The following is a 23,807-nucleotide window of genomic DNA, read 5'->3' as shown; positions in this document are numbered from 1 at the left end:
CTAAATCCAGCATTACTCATATACACAGTCAGTGAAAGTTCTTATATGATATTTGCCACCGTCACAGAACCAATGAATCTTCTCCAAGGTGACATATGTAGTAAACAGATCTGCCCTCCCTATCAAAAAATCATTCACACGCTAAGCTCATGGAAGTGGTAAGTTCAGCTCTGAAAAAGAAAGGGATGCATCCCTTTCTCTTAAAATAATTTTTATTTTCTTTACCTTAGTGCTAGCTTAATTTAACGCTTGAAATATCAGTGATTGAAATACACACAAACAGTGAGGACATTTATTACATAGCATCATTCCTGTATTTTACAGAATATAATGCCCATATATATCAGTCTTAAATAAAACTTACGTCTTGAAGATAAGCTATGAATCTTTAGGTTAATGTAGAAGCTAATCAGCTTTTCAGGGCTTCAAAATTATGGTAAGTATTCTTATGAATGTCCCACAAAAGCACATCTTTTCCTAACCGATTCCTCCCAATACCTTTATTATTTATATCCACCTGGAGTCTTTAGGAGGTCTTACTTGTCCTTTCCTTTGAGATAAAGGAACATATAGATACTTAAGCACTACCAGCCAACTCCTATACCTTAGTCAGAAGCTTGAGAAAGTCTATGGAAAAGGCCAGTCCCTAAAGGTACTGTTGTGGGTAGAAAATAACATGTCAGATGAAAAATGTGCAAAATATGTTTTTCACAAGTGACCAAGTGAAAGGCTTAAAACTAGGTTCAAAAAGGAGGTAACAGTGTGCTCCTCTGCTAAACAAATGATCTAGTTTACAAATCCAAACACAGTTGTTTTTTCTCCAGAAAGAGCATGATGACACCAGTAGATCAGGAATAGTTGCATAGTTCCTCTTTTAAGTAAGTTGCTATACCATAACACTTCAAAATAAAGAGTTAGGCATATCATTGTAATAGGAAATATATGGACTTTCCCAACCCAGTACCTAAAACCTCATCTGTAGTAATTAAAAATAAAGAAATAAGATCACATACACTTTCTGCTTAATCACTTGCATTTTCTTGGAGGTAACCATGGGCCTTTCCATTTTAGAACTGGAGTAAACTGCTTACCTAATCCCTCTGCCTCTTTTTAGGAAACTCCATCTTGAATGAGAAGTTACTTTGCAGTTATCCATATTAAGCCTATATAAGCTTATGTTTCATGTAAGATCTTAATTTATAATCTAAACAAAGAACTGTAGAGATGCTATAGGAATCATTTTGCTTTTCCAAACATAGGTTATTTAACCTACGAGACAGATTTTTTTTAAATTGTACTTTGTTTCAATTGACAGCCTCAAAAAAAAAAATCTTTCTCTGTTTCATGGCAAAGCATTGCTGGAACAGCACATGCCACAAGTTTTTTCAGTTATCTAAAATATTTTCTCAGGTGGGTCCCTTACGGCATGGCTAGTCATCCACAAGCATCTCCTTGAGCCAGCAAATAATGGCATGGCTTCCTATTTTTCAATCTGTGGTGAAGAATGAATTCCACATGTATGAAATTTTTAGTTCAGTCTTAATTAGAACAGTAATTAGCTGAAAAGAAATTTGACCTAAAATAGATTAAAGTAGAACATGTTTGTTCACTCAAGCTCACATTGGGTACAGAACTGAACATAGGGACCGTGTGCTTACTGTCCAACGACTGCCCTGGAGTATTCCTCATTTCCCGTCTTATAGTCGAAATCACAGCATGAAACTAGCGATTTTTAAACTAAAAGCTATGCTATGGGACAGCACTAAAAGATAAAAGGCAGTAAAGCACGTAATGTGTGGTATCTTCCCTCAGTGTGCTCCCCCCATGAAGTCCATATCTCTGGATTCCAGGGAAGAGCAAGGCTTTTCTCTTCCCCTATTGTAACTATTTACTCCTCAGTGGTAGCGAGATTCCCTCCAGAAAGGACTTTGTGTCCCACCTATGCCACACAGCCATTACTACTCTGAGTAGGACTCTATAAATCTTTGATAGAGACAGATTTGGGGGCATTTACCCCATGTGTTTCATACAGCACATATAAATGAGGAAAAAAAAAAGCGGTTTGAAATAAAATAAAACTTTAAGCATTGAAACGAATAGTGTTTACAATAAATGCTTACAATAAAACAGTTCTAAATAGAAGTAGTGTCCTGATGACTGGGAATCGTTCAAAATCATGTTTCTCAGTATGGTGGGAAGAAGAGGAAGTGTTGTATACCACTGCTTGTTAAGGAAAGGGTAAGGGAGAGGAAGAATAGGGACAATTAGTAACATGCAACTTAAAAGTGTTAAATTTAGTACTGTGACTATGAAGAGCAGATTCATCCAAGAAAGCAAACTGACTACCTCTCACATTCCCATCACTCAACATAAAAACTATGCGGGAGGTTAAGTTGCGCTACAGCTTGTTCCTACTTGCACCCAAACAGTATCTACATTCTGCAGAAACTTAAGCCCTATCCAGTGTACCACTTCTGCTGCCTTGTACCTACCACAAGAGCATTATTCATATTTCAAGAGGCTGGCGGTGAATTTTCTGATACTGTTATGTCTTAGGCACATGAGAGGTATTTGTCTTTAGAAGTTGTTTCTTTAAGTGCCGGTCTCCTGCAGTTTACAAAAGCCTCACAAGGGTCACAGTTTAGCTGATCTGAAGTTCAGTTGATGTCATGAGCCATGAACTTCTTGGGAATGGATCAAATGCAATTCCCGTTCTAAGGTGACAGCACAAAACCAAAGAGCAGAGCAACTGCTGGACAGTGAAAGTTCAAGATACAGAGGGAATGCCAACATCAACATGTTAGTCTGGGATGCACAGCTGCTTGTCCAGTCTAGCTCCATCTGATAAGCAAAACCATGAGGAGCTATTGTCACCTGTGAACTGTTCATGACTCCCCCTTTTCCTAGTGCACTCCATTAGCAAACTGTAGCTCTTGGTCAGATATAGGGTATACAAACAATGCTATTTTGCATATGTTACTTAAATTAGCCTTTTGATATTACCACTGTCATTCATCTGCTCTCTGAAAGAAAAAACAAATAGACAAAAAGTATTCCTAGTGTCTCCTCCCTGCTAGATTCCATAACTGATAAGGCTGGAGATAAAACCTCCAATATATACTAATACTTTAAATGATTAATAGCAAAAGAAATGATTCGGTGTGGTCTTCAACATTCACTGCTATGAGCAAAGTTTGAGTTCCAGATAAAGACTTTTACCAGTTCACAAGAGTTCTGGATTCACAGCAATCAAGGTGCCGTACAGTACGTATCATCTTGGGCCTTGACTTGGCAGACACTTATTAAAAGTGAATCAACTTCAAAAGGGATGAATCACACATGTGAAATTAACATGCATGTAAGAGTTTGCAGGATTGGGGCCTTAGGGTGCACACCTTCCACCAACTCTCTTTAAAGAAATGCAGGTGTAATGTATATCCAAACTTGACTGGCTTCATTCTTTTTAATGCTTGCTCCCCTAGCAACTGGAATGGTTATGGCAGAATCAGCTTAGTTTCACTTGTTCGGTTTTCTGCATGGTATCAGTGGGAATTTTATGCTCAAATACTGTAAGGATGGGCTTCAGTGCACTTCTCAAGTCAGTGGTAGTTAGATTTTCACTCTGCCTTAGATTTCCTGAAGTAATGTAAATGTAACCTTGCAAAATATCAAGTATTTAAATTCTTATTTACGTGGGAGGTAATTTTACTACCTCTAATCTGATGTTCTCACAGCACCGTATGAGCAACTCCCCATTTTCAACCTTTTACCACTGCTCTACAAGTAAATGGAAGTGCTTTTACTACATAAAATATACACAATTTTTATTCAAGACATTTTCCTGCTTAGAGAGTTTCTGTCATTAAAAAATATTATTCTATTGTTTTGAAAATGAATTATCCCTTGAGGGTACTCTAAGAAATTAAAGGAATGCTACTAATTTTGATCAAGCAACTGGCCTAAATTAACAGTGGTCTGTTCAGCTTCATGCATAAAGTGAATGAGACTACACACAAATTGGAGAGCTACAAATGAAAAAGCGGAAATACAGTAGTTTATTTCTTATTTAGAAAGGGACTCCACATTTTACCATCTAAAGAAACAAAGGAAGTGTCACTTAAAGTAAAAAAAATCTAAAAGACTATCATTGATATAGATCAAGTTGCTGGTCTACCAGCTGACAGTGCTATTGTTAAGAAGCTTTTAAGAAGAGACATTACTCCTGATCATCTTTACAAATTATTAAATGGAAAAGAGAAATCTGTCATCATTATATAGGTTTGCATGCTAGGTTAAAAGGCAAGCCACTGAGAAATGTGACAGAAAGACTGGAAGAAAGCTATTTTTAAGATGAGTGGATACTGTACTGCAGTTAAATGGCAATTAAACAAATACTAATTCTCAGAAAATGGGATTAAGCTGATGCAATATTCAGTAAAATTGAGGAAGTTACAATATTAAACAGTTTAAAGCATTGACTGCTCATTAAGATCAGTTTTCCCCCCTTCCCTCTCTGCAACTTTGTACACTGCATCAGGATAATCTGTTCACTTTCAGCATGCAAGTGTTTAATAAATAGAATTTAAAGATTTCTGTAGCAGAAATCTTTTTAGTGGGTATCTAATGACACACATATACAGCTGTCTGGTCCTCACCATTCTCCTTTATATGCTTATCACCGTGAAATGCAGTGTGAGTACACAGCAGATCACAAATACACATTTATGAGATTAGTTCTAAGTCAACTCTTCCTCTCATTCAAACAGTAGAAACAAAAAGAGAAACTGAAAATGGTTATGGTGCAGTTTCCTTTTACAATTCCCTATATCAAAATGGGTGTGCAGTTTTAAAGAGCTTAAGAGTCATAGTAGGAGTCTAATATAGGAGTGGCAATGCTAAGGAATCCAAACAACAAGCTCATGTGAAATTCCTCAGGCGGTAGATGGGTGCGGTAAAAAAAGTAGGTGCCTGATTTGCAGGAACATCTAATGGTATCTAATGCTTTAGCATTTTCTCACATTGGACCAGAGCCACCTCTATTCAACCACAGGGTTATTTGTTTGATTTGCTGTTGGGCTTGTTTTTGCTTTAAGACTTTAAGGGTTTGCCACTGAAGGGCTTACATATTCATGAGATAAAGCAACAACTACAAAGCCATAGAAGACCATGCAGTAGATATGGCAATAGCACAGTGTGGCCACACAGGACCTTAAGTCTCAAGTTAACAGAACTTGCTAAGTTTTCTACATCTGGTTTTTGACACCGAAAAAGCCTTCAAGATATTCCTGCAGCAAACGCAAAACCAGGACTGTCAGACCTCCCACAGAGGTAACTCCAGCCTGACAGACCAGGTGAACTTGTCAACATTAGAAAGCTGTAGGAATATTTGGGAACAGACATCCATGAAGACCATGAAAATGTTATCACTTCAAGCTCCTTTACAGAAAAAAGCTTCTATCCTGCCATCATACAGACTGAATATGAGATAAGGAGCTGAAAGTGGATCAAAGAAACAAGAAGAGATTAGGGCAAGCAGCTTCTAACACGTTAGAAGACCAATAGGTCTATGAATCCCCAAGGCTATATAAACTAAGTGTTTTAAAATTAAATTTTGATAACTGATAACTTTTATATTCGGTGCTATGGCCATTCCTTAGGACTATACAACATGGAAAAGACCAGTAAATTGCATGTCCATAACTACCATTCAAGAACTGCTGACATCCAGAGCAACAGGAAGAGGAAATCCACAAGCAGGGAGAGCCATGCACCCATCCCATATAATTATGAGTGGGCGGAAAGGAAAAATTAAAAAAAACAGTCATCCGGCAAGACACTCAGGAAAGCACTGGTGGAAGGGAAAGATTAAAACATGTCAACCTACCGGTATATTTTGTGCCAATTGAAACAGTCTGGTCTGGATGAGAAAGGGGAGGGCAGAAAGAAAACAGGCAGCCCTTGGTCCTGCATTCTCACTTCTGACAGTCAAAAGGAGTGATCAGTTTGGCTCTGTTTTATAAGGAAGCCTCATAACAAAGAGTGGAGTACTGCTATTGTAGACCAAGTCTAGGCAGGAAGTCAGCAATAAGTTATCTTATGTTAAAATTCTGCATGCATACCAAGTTGTTTGCCTTAATTTCATATTATTTTAAAAAATCTTTTGATTTAGGCTAGTCATATCCTTTGAAATGATGTGTTTGTGTTATTTTAACTGCTGTCATTTACACACGAATGCTGAGACAAAACAAGACCAAACCACAGGGATGGACTTCAAATCCAAAATGATAGAAGGTTTATAAACTCTACATAGAGGGGTGTATAAATTAATTTTGTTACCTGAACTTGATCGCATCCGTCAGTGGGGTAGATCCATATCTGTCTCTAGCATAAACAGTTGCACCAGATGTCAACAAATACTCAACCAATGGTAAGTGCCCTTCAGAGGCTGCAATATGAAGTGGAGTTCGGCCATCATAGTCTCCACAGCTCAAGTTTCCACCCTGCAAAAGGACAGATCCTTCACATCCTAGAAAGATAATGGCTGCACATTAAGTTATTGGTACAACAGTAGATGCATACAACCCATTTTAACTCTGCCACTAAAATGTTAAGCTTATCAAACTTAAAGTCTATCTTGTAGTGGTTTTTTAGCACCAGTAAAGATACTTATTTCACCTTCTGCATGTTCCCTCCTCTACACATATTCTCATTAGAGCCCCTTCAGATATGCACTTTACTGCGGTACACCATACAGCTGCTTTGTGCCTATAGTCTGCTAATTTTACTTGCCTTAGTTTATTTTTTCAATATATATTTATCCTTTCTTGAGAACCATTACCAAAGTCTCAAGAGTAGGGTAAACCAAGGCAAAGAGGGAAAGGAAGAAAAAAAAGAAGAAAAGAAAAAAAAAAAAGGTGTAGAAGATGATACTGGGAAATGCCTTTTTCTTTTTTCAGGTATAACCGCGCTAGAGCTATAGGGAGAGCCAAAAATCCTGAATTAGCACTGCACTGTGTTTTGCTTAAATGTAATTTTCAAGTTCTTTTTTTTTTAATCATGACAGATTTACATCCAAAAGCTGGATACTATGAATATGCATAAAGAAAGTTAAACGAAAGAAAGCAGCACAAACCATTTTAAAGTGTTCCAAAGTTAGCAGATAAGAACGTGCATTTTAATCTACCTGTACTTTCACAGTTCAAAAGAAAATGTAAACAGCTGAGAACCAGATGGGGGAAAGAACATACCAGTTTTGAAAGACAAAGACTGAGTAGCCTAGAAACCAATTGTATTGGCCAAAGCACTTTGATTCTAAGACTTAGGTAGTTGCTTCCCAGTCAGCATAGCTTCCTTCCGTCATTTACAGCTCTATTTAAAAATTAATGTTTCGTACAAACTGTTAATTTTACATTACCATTTCTGCTATGGCTCTTAGTGCATCTATGTCACCCAGTTTAGCTGCAGCACAAGCCAAAGGTGGAATTAATGCATCTCTTACGGCTTCTAACTCCTGAGAAACAAACAAAATTAAACATTTAATATCAGCCTCGCCTCTAATTTGATTGATGTCCAAGTCATAAAAACACTGCCCTTTCTTTCATGTAAAGTTTCCAAATTAGTCATTTGGTTATTTAAAGCTGGTAGCATTTAGTTCTTGGAAGGAAAGAAGTCTCATGTTTATTTTACATTTTGTGGGTCTCACCATCCATGAAGATTTATATTCCTACCTGGCAACACCACAATTACCTGATATCTATATATACCATTTAAGGTGCATGCACTAATTACCATCTCCGTACTGCCATAGTTACACATCAGTCCAGTAAGAGAAACAGCACTAGTAGGAGTTGGAACAGACCATATAGTCCAGTCTCCTCAAGACTGGATCAACTTTATTCATGTGACTCCTCAAGACTGGATCAACTTTATTCATGTGACTCCTCAGATATTTGTATAACCTGTACTTCCAAACCTCCAGTGACAAGTCCCATAGGCCCTCTAAATATCCTCCCATTTCTCACGCTTACTAAAGAACCACCATACATTCAGTAATCATTAGCTACTGAAAATCCCATCTTCCCTGAAACTTAGCCAAGAGAAAAGCAAGTACTTGCATCTTACAACCAATACTGTATTTTATAATTTTCCAATTGGGAAGGACTAATACTAAACACCACACATTACACTTGTGTAGTGCTTCCTTAGTATCAGCCTTCTATGATTTCATGTACAATTAAGCTGTTTTACCCATTATTATTTAGATTGCTCGAAACTGTCAATCCATTTGACCACAAAAATACAAAGCACTTTTTCATATCATTGATACCCTGAATTAGAGCAACCGTCTGAGGCTTGTTATTGCAACCAGCCAGCCAAGAAAATAAACTCAATATGGGGCTACAAAGAGGGGGAGAAAAAAAGTTAATGTGTTTTTAATTAAAAACATTTTAATGTTATGCTTGTCATTGTGTCCTTTCTCCCTAACCCAACTGGTTAGTTGGGACACTCAGTACTAAAAAAAAAAATAAAAATAAAAAAAATAAAAGCTCCAATGTTCCATTTTTCTTTTCAGCTTTGCTGTTCATCTTTAAGCTAGGTTCATTTAACTGAGTTTACAGCTTTACATGAGGTCAGTTGTAAATATTTAAGTGTATACCTCCTTGCTGCTGATACTTAGAGATTTGGCAATCACTTGAATAAACTTGCTATCTCTCAGAGAGATCTTGGCTCCTGTGGGTACAACAGTCATTTCTCCTCTTAGATTTTCACTCAGCATCTGAAAAGCAAGCATTCAAATCCTTTGTTAGCAGAGGAAAAATATGGTAGTAGTCTAATAAAAAAACCTTAGGATCAAGTTAGAAAATTGTTTGGAGGAATTATGGAAACTAATTGAATACAGACAAAAGATTAAAGAAACAGTTACTGTCTCATGAAGATTGCAAGTTTAAAAAGACAAAGGGGGGGGGGAAGGGACAGGCAAATAAAACTTTCTTCCAAAGCAAAGAAACCAAAATAAGCACATAACAAAACACCCCAATTTTTAGAGTATGCAGACAAAAGTTGCCTAGTGGGATAAGCTGCAGCCTACTTAAAAACACAAAGATAGTGAGTAATTAGCAGAGTGAGGCTGAAGACCAGAATATTCTGAAATGCTGCCTTTTGCCAGCACTCCCAAACCTCAGTACTCCTACACAGACTGTATACATAGGCCTCAAAACAAAGCCTAGTGCTGCTTATGGACGGTCATGTATTTCAATGGATTTTCAAACAGCTCCATTAGTCCTGATTTTGTTAAAATTTGGCCATAAAGCCAGCTTTGAATGCCAAGGGTCTACAGTAGTACTAGTCATTCAATATTAAAGCAGGTGCGTAACAGTTTGCAGGGTGGGTGCATCTGATATCACCAGGAAAAAAAAAAAAAACACGAAAAAAATGTCAGCCAATTTGCGTGTAGAAAGTGCTTGAATATGGCAATACAGAAATGAAAATACTCCAAAAGACAGGTTCTGGGAAACCTTGAGAACAGAGAGAGAAGCCAGTCATTAAGAAAAAGCAACTGGTTTCCTCAATTCTGACAATTTTACATACTGGCACTCTTTCACAAAATGTTGCTGATGCAGCTATAAAGCACATAGTTATTTCAATTAGAATTTTAAAAAGCAAGACTGTGAAAGTTTGCAAGAAACAGATGTGATGTTGGAAGGAGGAATGCCCCAGGTTTACTTATGTCTAGGCATGCCCTTTATTAAAAAAAAACAACAAAAAAACCAACTCCAAGCGCTGACAACACTGTAGCCGTCTGCTGGAAGAGTCCCATATGCATGCAACTCCGAGGATACCAACTGCTTTGGCGCACTTTTAGAGTTTGACAGGTTGAGATCATTGCTTTGCACAGGTAACCTTAGCAATTGGCACCTGTGCTAAATGCACCCAGTGCAAAGCCCTACGTGCCTTAGTCAGTCCTACCAGCTCTGCAGCCATTTGCATGTGTCTGGGGGCACATTCCTTGCTTCTTTGTGTTGAAAGAGAATCCTAAAATAACCACGCCAGCTTCAGGAGAGCTTCCGTCTCTTGGGAGACTATTGTTTGGTGATATGTTTAGCTGAAGATATTGCCACAGACAACATATTTCCAGGCTTTCTTCTTCTCCTGGTCTCTACCACTCATTCCTGCCCAGGCAATGCAGCATGCTGCTCCCTTAGTTGTGCCAACACAATTGTTTGTGGGTCTGTACAATGAGTCAAATGAGGAAACCGATCCTGCTTAACTCAAAGAAATTGCAAAAGTTATTTTGTTTTTCACACCATATAAAGGAGGTCCCAGCACCACCACACAAACTGTGTAGCACATTCCAAAGGGCAGCACATGAAGATGCAGGAGTACCTTGTGTCAGTGTTATCTAAAACATCCCATCACCAAGTCCTCACTTGAGTAAGTCAGCTATCTCACCTCAGCAAACTGGATCTGAAATTAAGTTTTAACTCACACACCTAGGCAGGAAGCCAGCTAGGAAAGTTTCTCCTGTCCCAGGTCAAATAATCCTCTGTGCAAGAAGATGAAAGTCTGCATTAAAAAAAAAACCAACAAAACCAGCCTAGTATATATAAGTTCCAGGGCCAGTGAGTGTACCGAAGAGGCATCAGTGAAGAGCCTGGGTTTCTAAAGTGTATATACATAAACACATACAATACCACTACTCTTCACACAGTGTTATGTCGCCTGTCAAGCATGTTCTTGCACAGAGTGTGTTCCTGCCATCCTCACTGAAGAAACACATAGCTCCTCCTCCTCTCATTTTTCAGAGCCAGGGCTTGCTTTAGCAAACAGCCAAAAGCTCAGAGCCTGAAACTGTTTCTAAGGTCAGTAAGTGGTACTTCCAGCTACCCCACTTCTGATCAAAGGTACCCAAATATGTTTGTCTCAACAGCTGCTACTGGTTGGAAGATATTGAGCATGAAATAGTGATCAAATTTGTTTCAGTTTTAATAAAAACAAAACACCATCATAAGATACACATGTGCATGCAGTGCTTAAGTCTAGAGAATGACTCATCATGATGTCATCTCCCAAAGTATCAGGATTATGATTTCAAGGCATATAAGCATAGGGACACATGCATTCCTGCAGACTGCTGCTCCCCTATCTAATTCAGAGCTGTACATTCCTTGTATAAAAGAAACATGATATGTAACTATATAACTTGAGGAAAAAAAGCCTTGGTTAAACACCAATGAACAGTAAGAACATTGTTAAAGGGGTTATGATTTTAAAATCAGTTACAATTGGTTCTTGGAATAATCCTCTATTTTTTATATATTTATAAAGTGTACTTCCTCTTAGAGAAACAAAATCTAACACTGTCATGAGTAATGCTGTAAAGGAAGAGGCTGTAGGCAATATTTAGTGTGTGAGTGAGTCTTGGATGAGATCTTTTCCACACTAAGATCAATGACAAGATCTTTGCTGACTTCAGTAGGGTTGGGATTCTGTCTCCCATATGAATTTCCACATATGGGTTTTTAGTACAGAAATGTCCAATGTAGACTACTACTGTTTAAAGATGGCATTTTTATCACTCAGTCATAGTCTTCACCTGACTTATGCAGAGAATTCTTTTCTCTCCCAATCTACATACATCCAGTTGTCTAACAGTATTTTCCTTAAGGAAAAAACCCCCAAACCACGTGATGTTCACATTATGGCTTTGGAACCAATTGCTTTTAAATGCAAGAGAGAAGCTCAAGGCATTCAGCTAAGCAGAAGTTAGCACAGTCGATGGGAAAGTTAAAGCCTTTCAAGGTCACACTGAAATATTTACCTGCCTCTTCTCCTCCCAGCTAAGCTTACTCTTGCTGAGTGTGTATGACAGTTTAGTTAGGGCTGCCTCTGGTGTCATATCACCTCCAGGAATTACTCCAACATCAGCGAGAGTCTGAATAAAAAGGAATAATGACTCCAATTAGCATAGCATTCAGAAATACCTGCGTGTACAGAAGATGTACATGAATGATGAGTAGCTACACAGAATACAGTATGCAGCTATGCCTCCACTCCCTTGCTCCTCCTACTGCCACTGTAACTTTTGTAATTTTAGTTATCAAATACCAAGCAAATACTACAGCCAGCTGAATAAAGACGACTTTTACTTTAAATTCCTTTTCATGCAATAACATTGAAGAATTCAACCAAACGCTTGCCACGGTCACTTACTATGCTAAAAGGGAAAGGTTACAGGTCTGTATCAGCTATCTGCAGAGTTGTCAGATTCCCTTTATTGAAAAGCTGCAGTTACTCTGTTTTAACCCAGTGGCATTTTGAACATTGCCAAGTAGGCTGTTCTCACACAGACATATTTACCATTCTTTTATGGGGCACTGCTTTGGATGAATTCCAGCACTACAGTGTGCTGCTCACAGCAGGAGTGTTTTCAGATCCTTTCAGGCTGTGCTAGCAGTTTATGATTTAGAACGTACAACTAAAATATGTAATTTACACAGTTTTGACAAGAACAACTGAAAAAGATGACCTTTTTAACTTATCTTTCTGGTAGTTAAAAAAAATAAACTATCTGAACCAAAGCAAAGAGCAGAAAGATCTTTGCTGTGGTCAGCAAGCCCTGTAAGCGTACAGTGACCAAGACTGCAAAGACAAAGGAGATTTCAGATCTCTTGTCACTAAATTGTACCTGGGCAAACGCTTGGGCTTCTCTAAACCACAGATCATCATCTTTGCCATAACGTGATGCCTCACAGTTAAGCATCTTGCAGTAGTTCTTTACACTGCATTTTACTTTTAAATACCTAGTATATAAGCTTCAGATTTGAAACTTGTTGTGGCTTAACAAATATTTTTAGCAAGATACAGAGCCTTAATCAGCTCATTAACCACCTCCAAGAGACCCAGACTAACATTTTTAAAAGTCCCATGGGAAAACATATACAGAGAAGGTGAGAAATACTTTCTGTACTGCAGAGCTAGCCAAAGAACAGTTATGGCTTTTTCAGTGGGCTTGAGAAAGGGGAGGAGGAAGGGATTTCCCAGCTTCCTTCTTATACCTAAAGTCCCCTCAATTATAAGTTTCTGCTGTGTAGATGGATCAGAGGCCAGATATTCAGTTAATTAAAACAAACACTTCAAGGGAAACCAGGGACTCAGCTGATCCACCTGGCTAGCTTTAATGAGTGAAAAATGGCCTAGCCATATGCAAAGACTTGTGAAAGGTTTTATTTAAAGAAAAATCAAAGTTAACATTGCAGCAACTTTGCAGCATTCACCTATGATATTTCCTCCATTGAGCAGTTCCTTATAAAAAGCAGAAGGCAATGAAAGAACAAGAATGAAGTAATTTTGTAGGACTTGGCTCTGTCAGTATTCTCCTCAAAAGATGCCAAGAAAACAGGACAACGTCCATCAATAGATGCTGAAGCAATATAATACTTGCTCTATATAAACAGTGGAAGGCAGAAGTGAACATGTTTCCACACAGCCTTCTATGGTTCAGTAAGACCTGAGCAGAATCTTTCAATTCAGCATATCAACAGTCTGGATCAGAGTGCAAAAAGCCATTTTAGAGGTGTCTACTAATCTTTTAACCAGAGCATAGGAAAGATTTTTTTCTTCCCTCCACACATTTTAGCCATTCATTTCAAGCAGAACACCAAATAAAAGCTAGACTTCATTTTCATGCTGTTTTTCAAATATAAGTTTGGTGTCTTTTATTGACTTAACTGCTTTCTACCTTCCATGTGAACTGTTCTGTATAATTCATATATTCCTATTGTATTTGCTACAGAGCACGGGATCTTTGCAGAAGTTAATACTTCTCAAAACATCTCCATTAAGTTATGCAAAAGTTTTACCAACACCCAAATGACTGCCCATATCAGAAAATACTGAGTTTGGATACTGAAGAGGTGGATAAAAACTCTTACAATCTCCTTTCCTTTACCCTCAAAATAGACTATGTGTTCTTGAAGCAAATATAATCTAAAGCTGTGTCAAAACCATTGTTAAAAGAGGCAGGTTTCAGCACCAAACTAGGTTTGTCTTACAGTTAACTGAAGAGGCTGGCTCTGCCAGACAGGTGGTTGCTCCCAACAAAACCAGGTGTCTAAAACAGGGATGAGTCACCCTCTGGCAGTGCTTCTTGGCTATTAATGGCTAGCCTTTTTATAAAGGCCAGTTAAACCAGCTTCCTTCACACTACCACATGCAACACAAACTCTTATATGGCTTTGAGCTCTTATTAGTCCCAGTGATGTCATGTCTTAATACACAATTAAGAAACTCACTATAAAATGCTCTGAATATTAACAGTCTCTACACAAAGCCTCCTTTAAGCTAGCCTTCATGGTTTAAACACAACTGATTCCATTCTGCAAGACAGACACTTCCTTACATACTGTTCTCCAATCTTCAATCAAATAAAAACCTGTGATCTGGAATATTGCTTGGATTTGCAGGCTTTCTTGATGTTCTTATGCGGTAGCTAAGTAATTGCTAGCCTATCATATACTACTTTATTTGATCATCTGACCCCTAAGCTAGCTTCTAGCTCAGTGGAATCCCTTTGGAGAGAAACTACCAATCTAATGCAAGGTATCCTGGAGTGCTGCACATGACAGGAGCAAGCAATCACTAATCTGCGATCTGAGCTGACTTTTTCAACCACTCAGACTAGGAGTAACAGGGTCTTGTTTGCAGGTACATATTTAAATGCTTCCAGCTTAAGATTTCTCAGATACAGTTATTTTATGAGCAATATCTGGTTTTATACACTGGGACTACTAGCAGCATACAATCAAGTTGTATCAGTGGGATGTTTCTTTTAGACAGCAGTAGAGTCTGAAATCATCGCACAATGCTTACCTGCCCTGTTGCATAAACAGTTTTAACTGACCCTCTTAAGCACTGGGTACAGTTTAGAATGACTACTTTTCGTTCGGCTGCTTTCTTCAGTTCTTCCAGCAAGTCTTCTCTGTTGTTTGGGGCATTGCCACTTCCATAAGTTTCAAGAACAATGCCCTCAATTGGAGGCTGAAGAAACGCTTTTACCTGTTGAAAAACAAGACAGGGAAGAGACAAAAGGTGTGTTAAGTCACTTTAAGATTTTCATGTATGGCACAATTTTTAAAAATGGTCTATTCCTGTTGTAGTCTTAGAGGCTCTCATACCTTACAGTCTTCTCATGCCCTTCTGTGCTCCCTATTTGCAGTAACTAGGACTGTAGAATAAGCTTTAAAACCCCAAGAATTTCACTCTCTAGCTTCCTTTAAAATTCCTAGAGGGATAGATTTTAAAATAAACTATTTTCTACAGTCATGACCTCAGTGTGAAAAAGGATGCTATTGTTCAAGTGCCATTAACAGGCTATACTGTTGCACCATGGTGGAACAAAAAGGTAGATTTACACGTATGAAATAAATGTAGAATTATTAATTGAGACTAGAACCCTCACCCCTACCCAGATTTGTTACTTTAGCAAAGAGTTTTGTTAACAAATGTCTGCCTAACTAAGAAAGAGAGTGTCTCACCTTTCAGGAAAGAACATTCTAATGAAGCCTGGAGTTTTTTAACTCAAAATTGATTTAACTCAAGGCAGAAGAAAAAAAAAAAAAAAAAAAAAAAAGAGGCACTAATACATTCTGAGTCAGTTGTTAATGAGGTAGCTATTGTGCCTCACTGTAAGAGAATGCCTAGCAAAGTCCTCTTCTCAGAAAGATGTATTTTAAACAACCTAGATGTTTCCTTGCTGATCACGTATGCTAAATGCAATACGCTGTAAGCCCCCATGAGGCTAACTATGCAGTTGGAGTTTTATTGCAAATATACCACCCCTCTGCCTTTCCATCTGTTCATATTCACCTAAAAAGAATGGTAAGACAATTGAGGAGTGCTGCTTAAACTACTGTATTCAATTTAAGATCGCAACAGCCACAAAAGACTTGTCAATTTAATGGAAGTAGTATCAGACAGAAATTTAAAGACAAATCTACCTAAAACCACAGTTCTGCAAAATAATTTCTAAAGGCAAAAAAAAAATCCCACTTCTCATTTTCAGCTCTGTATGAATTCTGAGGGTCATGTTAACCATCAGTGTAAGACAAAACGAACCTTAAAAAAGAAGCATGAGTTGCAGAAATAGTCACTCCCCTCCACACACCATATTGTATATTCTTTGACAAGACAAGACATCTATTAGTATGCCTCAATATGCAGCAAGAGAGCATTTCCATGGTCACTGTAACCTGCAACTCTCTAGAAAAGCACACTTAACCTATTTATGAGCCCCGATAGATTAATTTTAAGTTTCAGAGCCCAGCCGGTTCAGACAAAAGATATTTGAAAAGCTTTTATCAATAGTTTATGGCATACGAAAATAGTCTTTGAATGCTCTGATATTCCGAAAAACATTTTTCAGAAGATGACAGATCCTTTCCTTTCCCTCCAAAACCCCAACTACTGCTACAAAGAATGCAGCTTCCCTACTTCAGCTAACTAATCAAGTATATGAGCATCACTTCACCCACTTCCAAAATGAAGTGGTGACACTTACAGCAGCAGCGGTGATTCCTGGGAAGATTCGTAGAAGTCCAACATTCCTGTTCATATTGGTATGAACTCGAAATTTCTTTTTCGTATTGGCTCTCCACACTGTTTCCCAGTTTACTGTTAAGAGAAATGGCCTTTTGAATTTAAGACATTATATTAAGTACACTTGTAGCACTTCATACTTAGAACATCATCTGTTTCTTATGTAGGGGATTCATGAAAGACAATGCGTTTTGAAAAGAGAAAAGGAAGGCTCTTTCAAGACAGCAGCCATAGCAGCTGATCTAACATACCTTATTTATTAGGTGCCACAAAATATGTCTTCAAGGCCACATCCAGGTGAGGCTTGACTGTGTTAAAATTTTAGTTTTAATTCCAAAATAGTCTAGGTTGCGAGACATATCGGTATTACTTGTCAGTATTTCTAAGTTAGTGCCCTTCAGGGAGATATTTAACACATATGCTTGCTTCAATTTAATAGCATTTTATAGCAAAGACTTCCAAAATTGATATTTTAGTTCAATGACCATTAGTAAACAGAATGATCTATCAGACACAAAGCTGTATACCTCTACTACAACCTCTTCAAAAAAGAGGTCTGATAGCCATGAAAAGCATCTGGGTACTAGATCTGATGGGTTCATGATGTTGAACATGCCCTGTTAATGCCAACTCTGCCCATTCAGAGTGCTCAGAAAGCCTCAACCAACAGAGGGTCGTGCAGGTCCAGCATAGGTGAGATATTTGCTTGTCACGCACTGACCTGAACTTCATTGTTATGTAGTTGGCCTGATACCAGCCTGGATTCATGTTTGGAAAACAGACCTTCATCTTCCCAGACATAAGAGATGACAAATGCAGTTAGTGTTGCCGCTAATCACCTCCAGAGTTTATTAGGTAGTTACTAACGATTAAATAAAATAGCAAGGATTCAATTAACTCCGATTATACATTTAGAGCCAGAAGCCAGCTGTTTAACTAATAGTTTGTTTGTGTTGCATTATTAGAAGCCAAGTCATGCATTATTGATTTCAAAATTTTACTACTTCAGTGTAGGAGCACAGCGTTGGTAGCGCTGATGACTCCTACAAGGCAGTGGAAAAGGTTTACCAAACAGCAGCCAACAGCTCAGAGCATCATGCTTCAATGAAAGTTGACCATGCTGCAAAGCTACCAGTTTCCCCATCATGATTTAAGCTTTTTAAATTTTGCAGAAACTCCCAAGCAGCAAGACAGATAAAAGATCTGCATGCATATTAGTGACTTGCTCTCAGCCATGCGGAGGGTTACTCACACCAATTACTGTTGCAATCTCTTGCAATCAGCAGACAGCCATTTGCAAAAAAATTCAGAGTACATTTGAAAGCTTCCATTGAAGCCAACTCTATTGCCCCATTACCAGAAATACTAAAAACTAAACAATCCATTAAGTCAGGACAGAAAATAGCAGTCACCTGTAAGACTTTATGAACCTTCCCTTTCTGTCATAGTGCCCTGTCAGCAACTAGAGCCTCTGTATGTTCTTTCTGAAAACATACCATATGTTGTTAAACAGGTCACAAGCAGTTGGCTTGGCATTATGTTTGTCCAGCCAGCCACACTTCAGCACGTGGATTCCTAATGCCCTGGGAATGGGAGAACAGAAATACACACCATTTCTACAGTTCCCTTCTTTGTGCTAAGCTGACCAGCATCGTTCTGAAACCACCTGGTTGGATTTAGTAGTTAGCCAAGTAGCTCTCAAAGATCTCCATGAGCTTTCCAGAGCAAGTTAGAGACCTGCAGGAGGTACATGGGTGAGTACAGAAAGTCATGCATTTGTTCTGCTTGAGGTTCATAGGCCTGGCTAACCACATTCACTCATGAGCACTGTGCTTTAAGAAGCAGCAGCGTTTAGCAATAAAAACAATCCTTTCAACCTTCTAACACACAGATTACTTCTTTAAAAGCAGCCTCCTCTATAAGAAGGGATGGTAATAAAACTGTATCAGAGCTTTCTTTCCTTTATAGTCCATAAGCTAGGAGTCCCTGCCAAAACTTCACAAATGCATACTACTAAGTTTGGCAACTATTAGCATCCCTAATGCCTGTAATGAACTTGGAAGAATGAACTGAGGAAACCTGCCTTGGCATGGATCACTAAAATACTGCCAAAAGTAGAAGACCAAGGAGAGAGATCAGAGGATAGATTCAGAAGTCAGACCTATACCAGGTCTATACCTGTACTCTTGGAGTATGCTCTACCAAATAACATATCATCGTCAAGATAAATGTAATGCATGCAGACATAGTACAGTGATGTAATTCCTAACTATATTAAAAAAAAAAAAAAAAAAAAAAAAAAAAAGAGAACTAAAGATTGTCCCTGAGTTAACACTCTCTTGGTCATGAACCTCGTCAGCCTACAGAATGTGCTTGGTACTGCAGACTCCACAGATGTTAGTTTTCCATTAGACAAATCAGTCTAAAAGGCAGAACAAAAGGCAAGTGTGATGCAAGAGTCAAAACCAAACAAATATACATAAAAGCCTGACTTCATCTCAGATTTATTCAGAACTGTTTTAAGTGAGGCAGAGTGCTATGCAGGGGAAAAAAAAAGTTTAGAACACACCCTTTGCATCCTCCATCTCAAAGATTACATCCCCCAAAAGGAAGAATATTTATGTCGCAGAGCTAAGTTCAAGCATCTTCCTTGTACTGAATAAACCAGCTGTCTTGCAGCCTGTAGTCATTCCACACAGCAATCTTTTTTGTTAAATTAAAAAAAAATAAAAAAAATAAAAATATCTTAGGAATCACTAACAGTTCTTAAGGAAGAAACTCCTATACAAGCAGGTGAAGTACAAAAAGCTGTATATATCAGTGTTCATAGGAGTTTTTTATCCTATGGATAAGAGTGACTAATTAGGGATATTCAGTTTTGGCACGACACAGAAAACAGTAACCTGTTCTGACTTGGATGGGCTGTGCTTGTAGAGTTTAACTGATATAGTGATATAATGTACTGCATTATGTAAATATGGATACAAAGCTGAGGAACAAATGTGAGCTAGCTACTGGTGTTGCACAGCAGAAAAAGTTTTTAAAGCAATGTACATAAAATAAAGAGGTAATGCTTATTTATATACTGTATCCAAAATGGCTTGGGATAGAAAAGATTGCATTATTCAAGGAGACTGCATTCAAGATGTTAAGGCATTTGTTTATTCTTCCAAACAAAACCATCACATAAATAATACTCTTCTATTTCCAATCTCCCCCTCCCTACCAAACACTACAGCTTTTAAAACTACAGCTCAAAAAAATACATCCTTATCTTATTCATGCTCACACACATGCAGATAGACACACACAGAGAAGTATGGTGATAGGGTTAGTACAGAAAAAACTGAAAAAACATCAACTTGACTTAAAAAAGGAGAGAAGCAGCTCTACACAGTCTAGAAAGCAGCAAAACCCCCCTGTTGTTAAGCAGTGCCTATGCCACAGTGCAGGTTTCAACTTATAATGGGAGAACAGCAACTAAGAGCGACACCTCCCTTAGGAGTGGTGACTGAACTCCGAGTTATGAAATCAAACAAGAAATACAGCTTTTTGTGATTGCAGAGCTCCAGACAAACAGCAATGCTTTCTTCTCATCCTTCTCTGCAGGGCTACAGACGAGCCCTACCATTATATAAGCTGCCCTGGCATTCATTACAATTCATGGCAGCAGCCAAGGGGTGGGGAGTACAGGCCAACCTATGGCTGTAAATTCCTGAAGGCGGCAAACAAACATAGACCCCCTTTTTTGGCAGTTTGTTATAAAACAATTGACACACACCTTTTGAATTGAATTTTAAATTGAATGGTGTCATTGCAAGAATCAACATGTCTACTTACGGAGGGGGGGAGGGGAGGAATGACACCAAAAGCACTTCTGTGAAGAGAGCTGGCATTCGCCTTAACACATAAATGACTTGGGCTTTTTACTATAAATAACCACAACTGCCAACCAAGACACAGACTTGGCCAGTGACAAATAGCTTCTCTCTAATGAGACAGTGGAGAGACAAGCCCAAAAGTGCCTTTTAACCTTCTGGTGCTGCTGTACCACATCCGCAAGCACAGTCACACAGGCTCTGTTCATCCCCCTACACAAGTTATGTTTCTCATCATACAGTCCTGTACATGTGCACCACTCCCAGAAGTTACATGCATGTGTGATGAAGAAAGTCCAGCCGTGGTAACAAAGCAAGTTTCATATTTGCTTCAGGACAATGAAGTACAGAGGAGAGCAATCAGTTATGAAATATACTGAGACTCTTCACAAATTTCAAGTGAAGTAGTCCTCTTTGTCTCTCCTGTTTACAAAATATGGGAGAAATAGGGCAAGGTCTTTTATTCGATAAGCTTTAAGATTTTAAAAATATTTTTGATTATTTCTATATTGTCCATTTCATACAGAGATTTCCGATTCTGGTGCAAAAGTATTCCCCATCAGCATTGGATTTCTTACACATCTCAGGAGTGGGCTAGAATTCTTCACTTCTTACAGGTGTTTCTTGTACTAAATTGAAAAGTCTTTAGGAAGCTGACACGCTTGCTCATCTAAAACTGGGTAACGGGACTCTTAGGTGTTCCTAACACAGTTAAGGATGTGGCCAAGAACACAGCCAGTTGATGGGATCAGAAATCCACTGGGAGCCTCACCTTAAGAGGGAACAGGGTGAAAAATGGATATCAAAAACAAAGAAGAGAGCTACAGCTAGGTTAGGGAAGGGAAGAGGACTAAGCTTCTCCCTCTCTGGCTCTAAAGTAGATCATTGCTTTTATATGGTATGCCTAGCCTGGAACAGCATGTCCTCTCCTCATCCCTGCATACCAACCCATGATCCCATTACACTCCCCACTCCCTCCATCCTGTCAGGTGTCCCCCTCCGCTTCTGTGGAATTTCCATTCCCAGCTTTGTTAGAACAGGAAAGCCTAAGGAAGAGTTTCTACACATGGTCTACTCCTCCTGGCATCCTCAGGCTGCTCTCCATAACGCTGAAGCAGCAAGAGTCAGCCCTGTCTACAGGACAATTAAGACATATTATACAAAGTAATTTGAAAATAAAAAGTTAAAAGATGCTAGATTTGTTTTGTTTGTTTTTAAAAGCCCAAGTGGTTCCTTGTCTCCATGAAAGCTTCATATGAGGATTGTACAAGCAAACACAAGGGAGACAGCAATGTTTCAAACAATTACTTTGGACAAAATAAAGCAGCACTAGTAGATTGTCCATACTATAAACTATGTTTTTTCAAAATGAAACAATCCTTCAATACTGACACCGTTATCTTGGATAAATGATGCTACCCTAACTGGGTAATCAACTGAAACAAATAAAAATAGAGCCTATCACACCATTGGTTTTTAAATCAGAAATCCCCACTGATCTCAATGGGGCATTCTACTGAAAAGATAATGGGACCCAATATGGGCCAAGGGAAGTACTTAATAACTTTATCATTTTTCTTCTATAGACAAGGAATCACAGAACAGTGCATTCAAATCCGAGAGAGAAACAGCATGCAATTTGCAGCTTGATTTCATTATTGATCACTCAGTAAGTAGAATTTATTTATACCCTATTTGATGCAGTTCATAAAAACCCAGGAAAGAAGATTCTCCCCAATTTACTGCAACAATCAACTGACACCATTTCTGTTGATTTCAGATACACCGTATTTGACACGGCACAGTAATACAACAGTGGCAGACTCTACCTGAGAGATGTCTTATGGACCACTACAGTATTTCACAGGCTTCCTCAGTTTGTATCTGGCTGCTACAAACACTGCTTTGATCCTGAAACTTTGTTAACTAACTACCACTCATTAGGTTAAAGGGATACGTTTATTTTTCCAAATTGCAGAATGTCTCTCTCTCTAGCAGTAGAAACCATTCAGAATGGCACGCTGTATGGCACAGGGCTAGATCTCCTACTGCCACTAACAGCACCTAGCAAAAGAATTCGGGAACCTCCTCCTATTCCTAGTTTTTTGTAATAATGGAGACTGTCACCAAATCCTACTGCTTTTTAATATACCTAGCCAACCCAAAAGCAGCTCAAATAACATGCTTTATTTTTTAAAACTGTCCTTCAGTATGTTTTTGGCAACTCCTCATTTGGCTAGATTCCAAACATGTCTCTCTCCTCCCTCTCCAAAGAAAGGCTGCCATTTATCCAAGAAGAGACATCAATGTGTTAATGACTTTGCAAATGGGTCCTGAAATCTTCATGTAGTTTTTCCACTCCTTAAAAAACAGACAGACAGAAATTATAGGGAGCCTGAGTAAGTTTGCGGAAAAAAAACCTTCACACAGCACACACTCTAGGTCTGCTGTTTTGGTGTGCTTGCAGTTTAGACAGGTCCTAAATATCCAGTAAACCATCTTAAACAATGGCATGCATCAAACAGAGAATCCGTTGAAGCTGCAAGTACTCTGCCATGACTCTTTTGCCTGATTTCGGAGCCCAGCATGGTCATTAATGAGATTAAACTCTTTGTTCTTTCAGTCCTCACTCCCTCGTTTTTATCTTCAGAGCAAGCATTTTCATGACACAGGGGCAACATTCCCTCTGGTTAGTCTGGATCTTTAGTCAAAGTCAGTCTAGCTCACATCTATGTTCAACAGATAAATGCAGTTGAGTCACAAATTCTCAGTCTTACTAATATTTAAACAGTTTCAGAGCAGATAAAGTGGAATCAAGCTACAGGGCTTTGAAAGATATTTGAGTTTAAAAACAGCATTTCAACTACATAGGCACAGATTCTTTTCAGCTAGAGTTCTATTGCATGTGGCATAAATTACAAGGCTTAAAAGATGATGTTGCTTACTTGTAATATCAACCTCAGCATTTGCAAGTGGAGGCAGGTTAGGTGAGGAAAAGGCATTGAAACTCCCAGCATCCACCTTAGTCACCCTATTTCCCCTGTACAGTTTATTATAAAAATACAGGCACACCTGCAAGACAAGTAAAGAAACAGGTCTGTGAATAAGCCAGTAATTAAAAGATTCAGTAGATAAATACTGTAGTCCGTCCTTTATAAAGTGTTTTCTAAATCTTTAAAGCAACTCAGAGGCTAGTAGATGTTTACAACTCTTACTCTTTCAAAAAGAGTTGGCACATCTGTCACACATTGGTTTAAGAATTTAAGAACAAAACAAGTTAAGAGCTAACTAGTTTCGTAATCTTCTCATGAGGCATAGTCTAGGAGACAGCAAATT

The 23,807-nt window shown here is 38.5% G+C and overlaps 1 protein-coding gene across 2 annotated transcripts in view; it reads right to left on the bottom strand.

Moving 5' to 3' along the window:
* Positions 1-23,807, bottom strand: part of ASPG (asparaginase) — a 48,997-nt gene that overhangs the window by 9,320 nt on the left and 15,870 nt on the right. Inside the window, exons 6-13 of one of the 2 annotated variants that reach the window (XR_007509559.1) lie at positions 23,417-23,543; positions 16,556-16,668; positions 14,869-15,054; positions 11,819-11,932; positions 8,657-8,776; positions 7,415-7,510; positions 6,337-6,500; positions 2,121-2,220 (exon numbers count right to left, since the gene is read on the bottom strand). Coding sequence is in view for 1 of the 2 variants with exons in the window: in XM_049828353.1 (XP_049684310.1) it covers positions 6,337-6,500; positions 7,415-7,510; positions 8,657-8,776; positions 11,819-11,932; positions 14,869-15,054; positions 16,556-16,668; positions 23,417-23,543 (920 nt within the window). In the remaining variant the exon portion in view is untranslated. The remainder of the gene's footprint in view (positions 1-2,120; positions 2,221-6,336; positions 6,501-7,414; positions 7,511-8,656; positions 8,777-11,818; positions 11,933-14,868; positions 15,055-16,555; positions 16,669-23,416; positions 23,544-23,807) is intronic. The other variant, XM_049828353.1, reaches the window with a different exon arrangement.

The sequence above is a fragment of the Accipiter gentilis genome, chromosome 25 (assembly GCF_929443795.1).
Source record: "Accipiter gentilis chromosome 25, bAccGen1.1, whole genome shotgun sequence".
Lineage (NCBI taxonomy): Eukaryota > Metazoa > Chordata > Aves > Accipitriformes > Accipitridae > Astur > Astur gentilis.
Note: the sequence above shows the minus strand (reverse complement) of the source record. Positions and strands in the feature narration are given on the sequence as shown.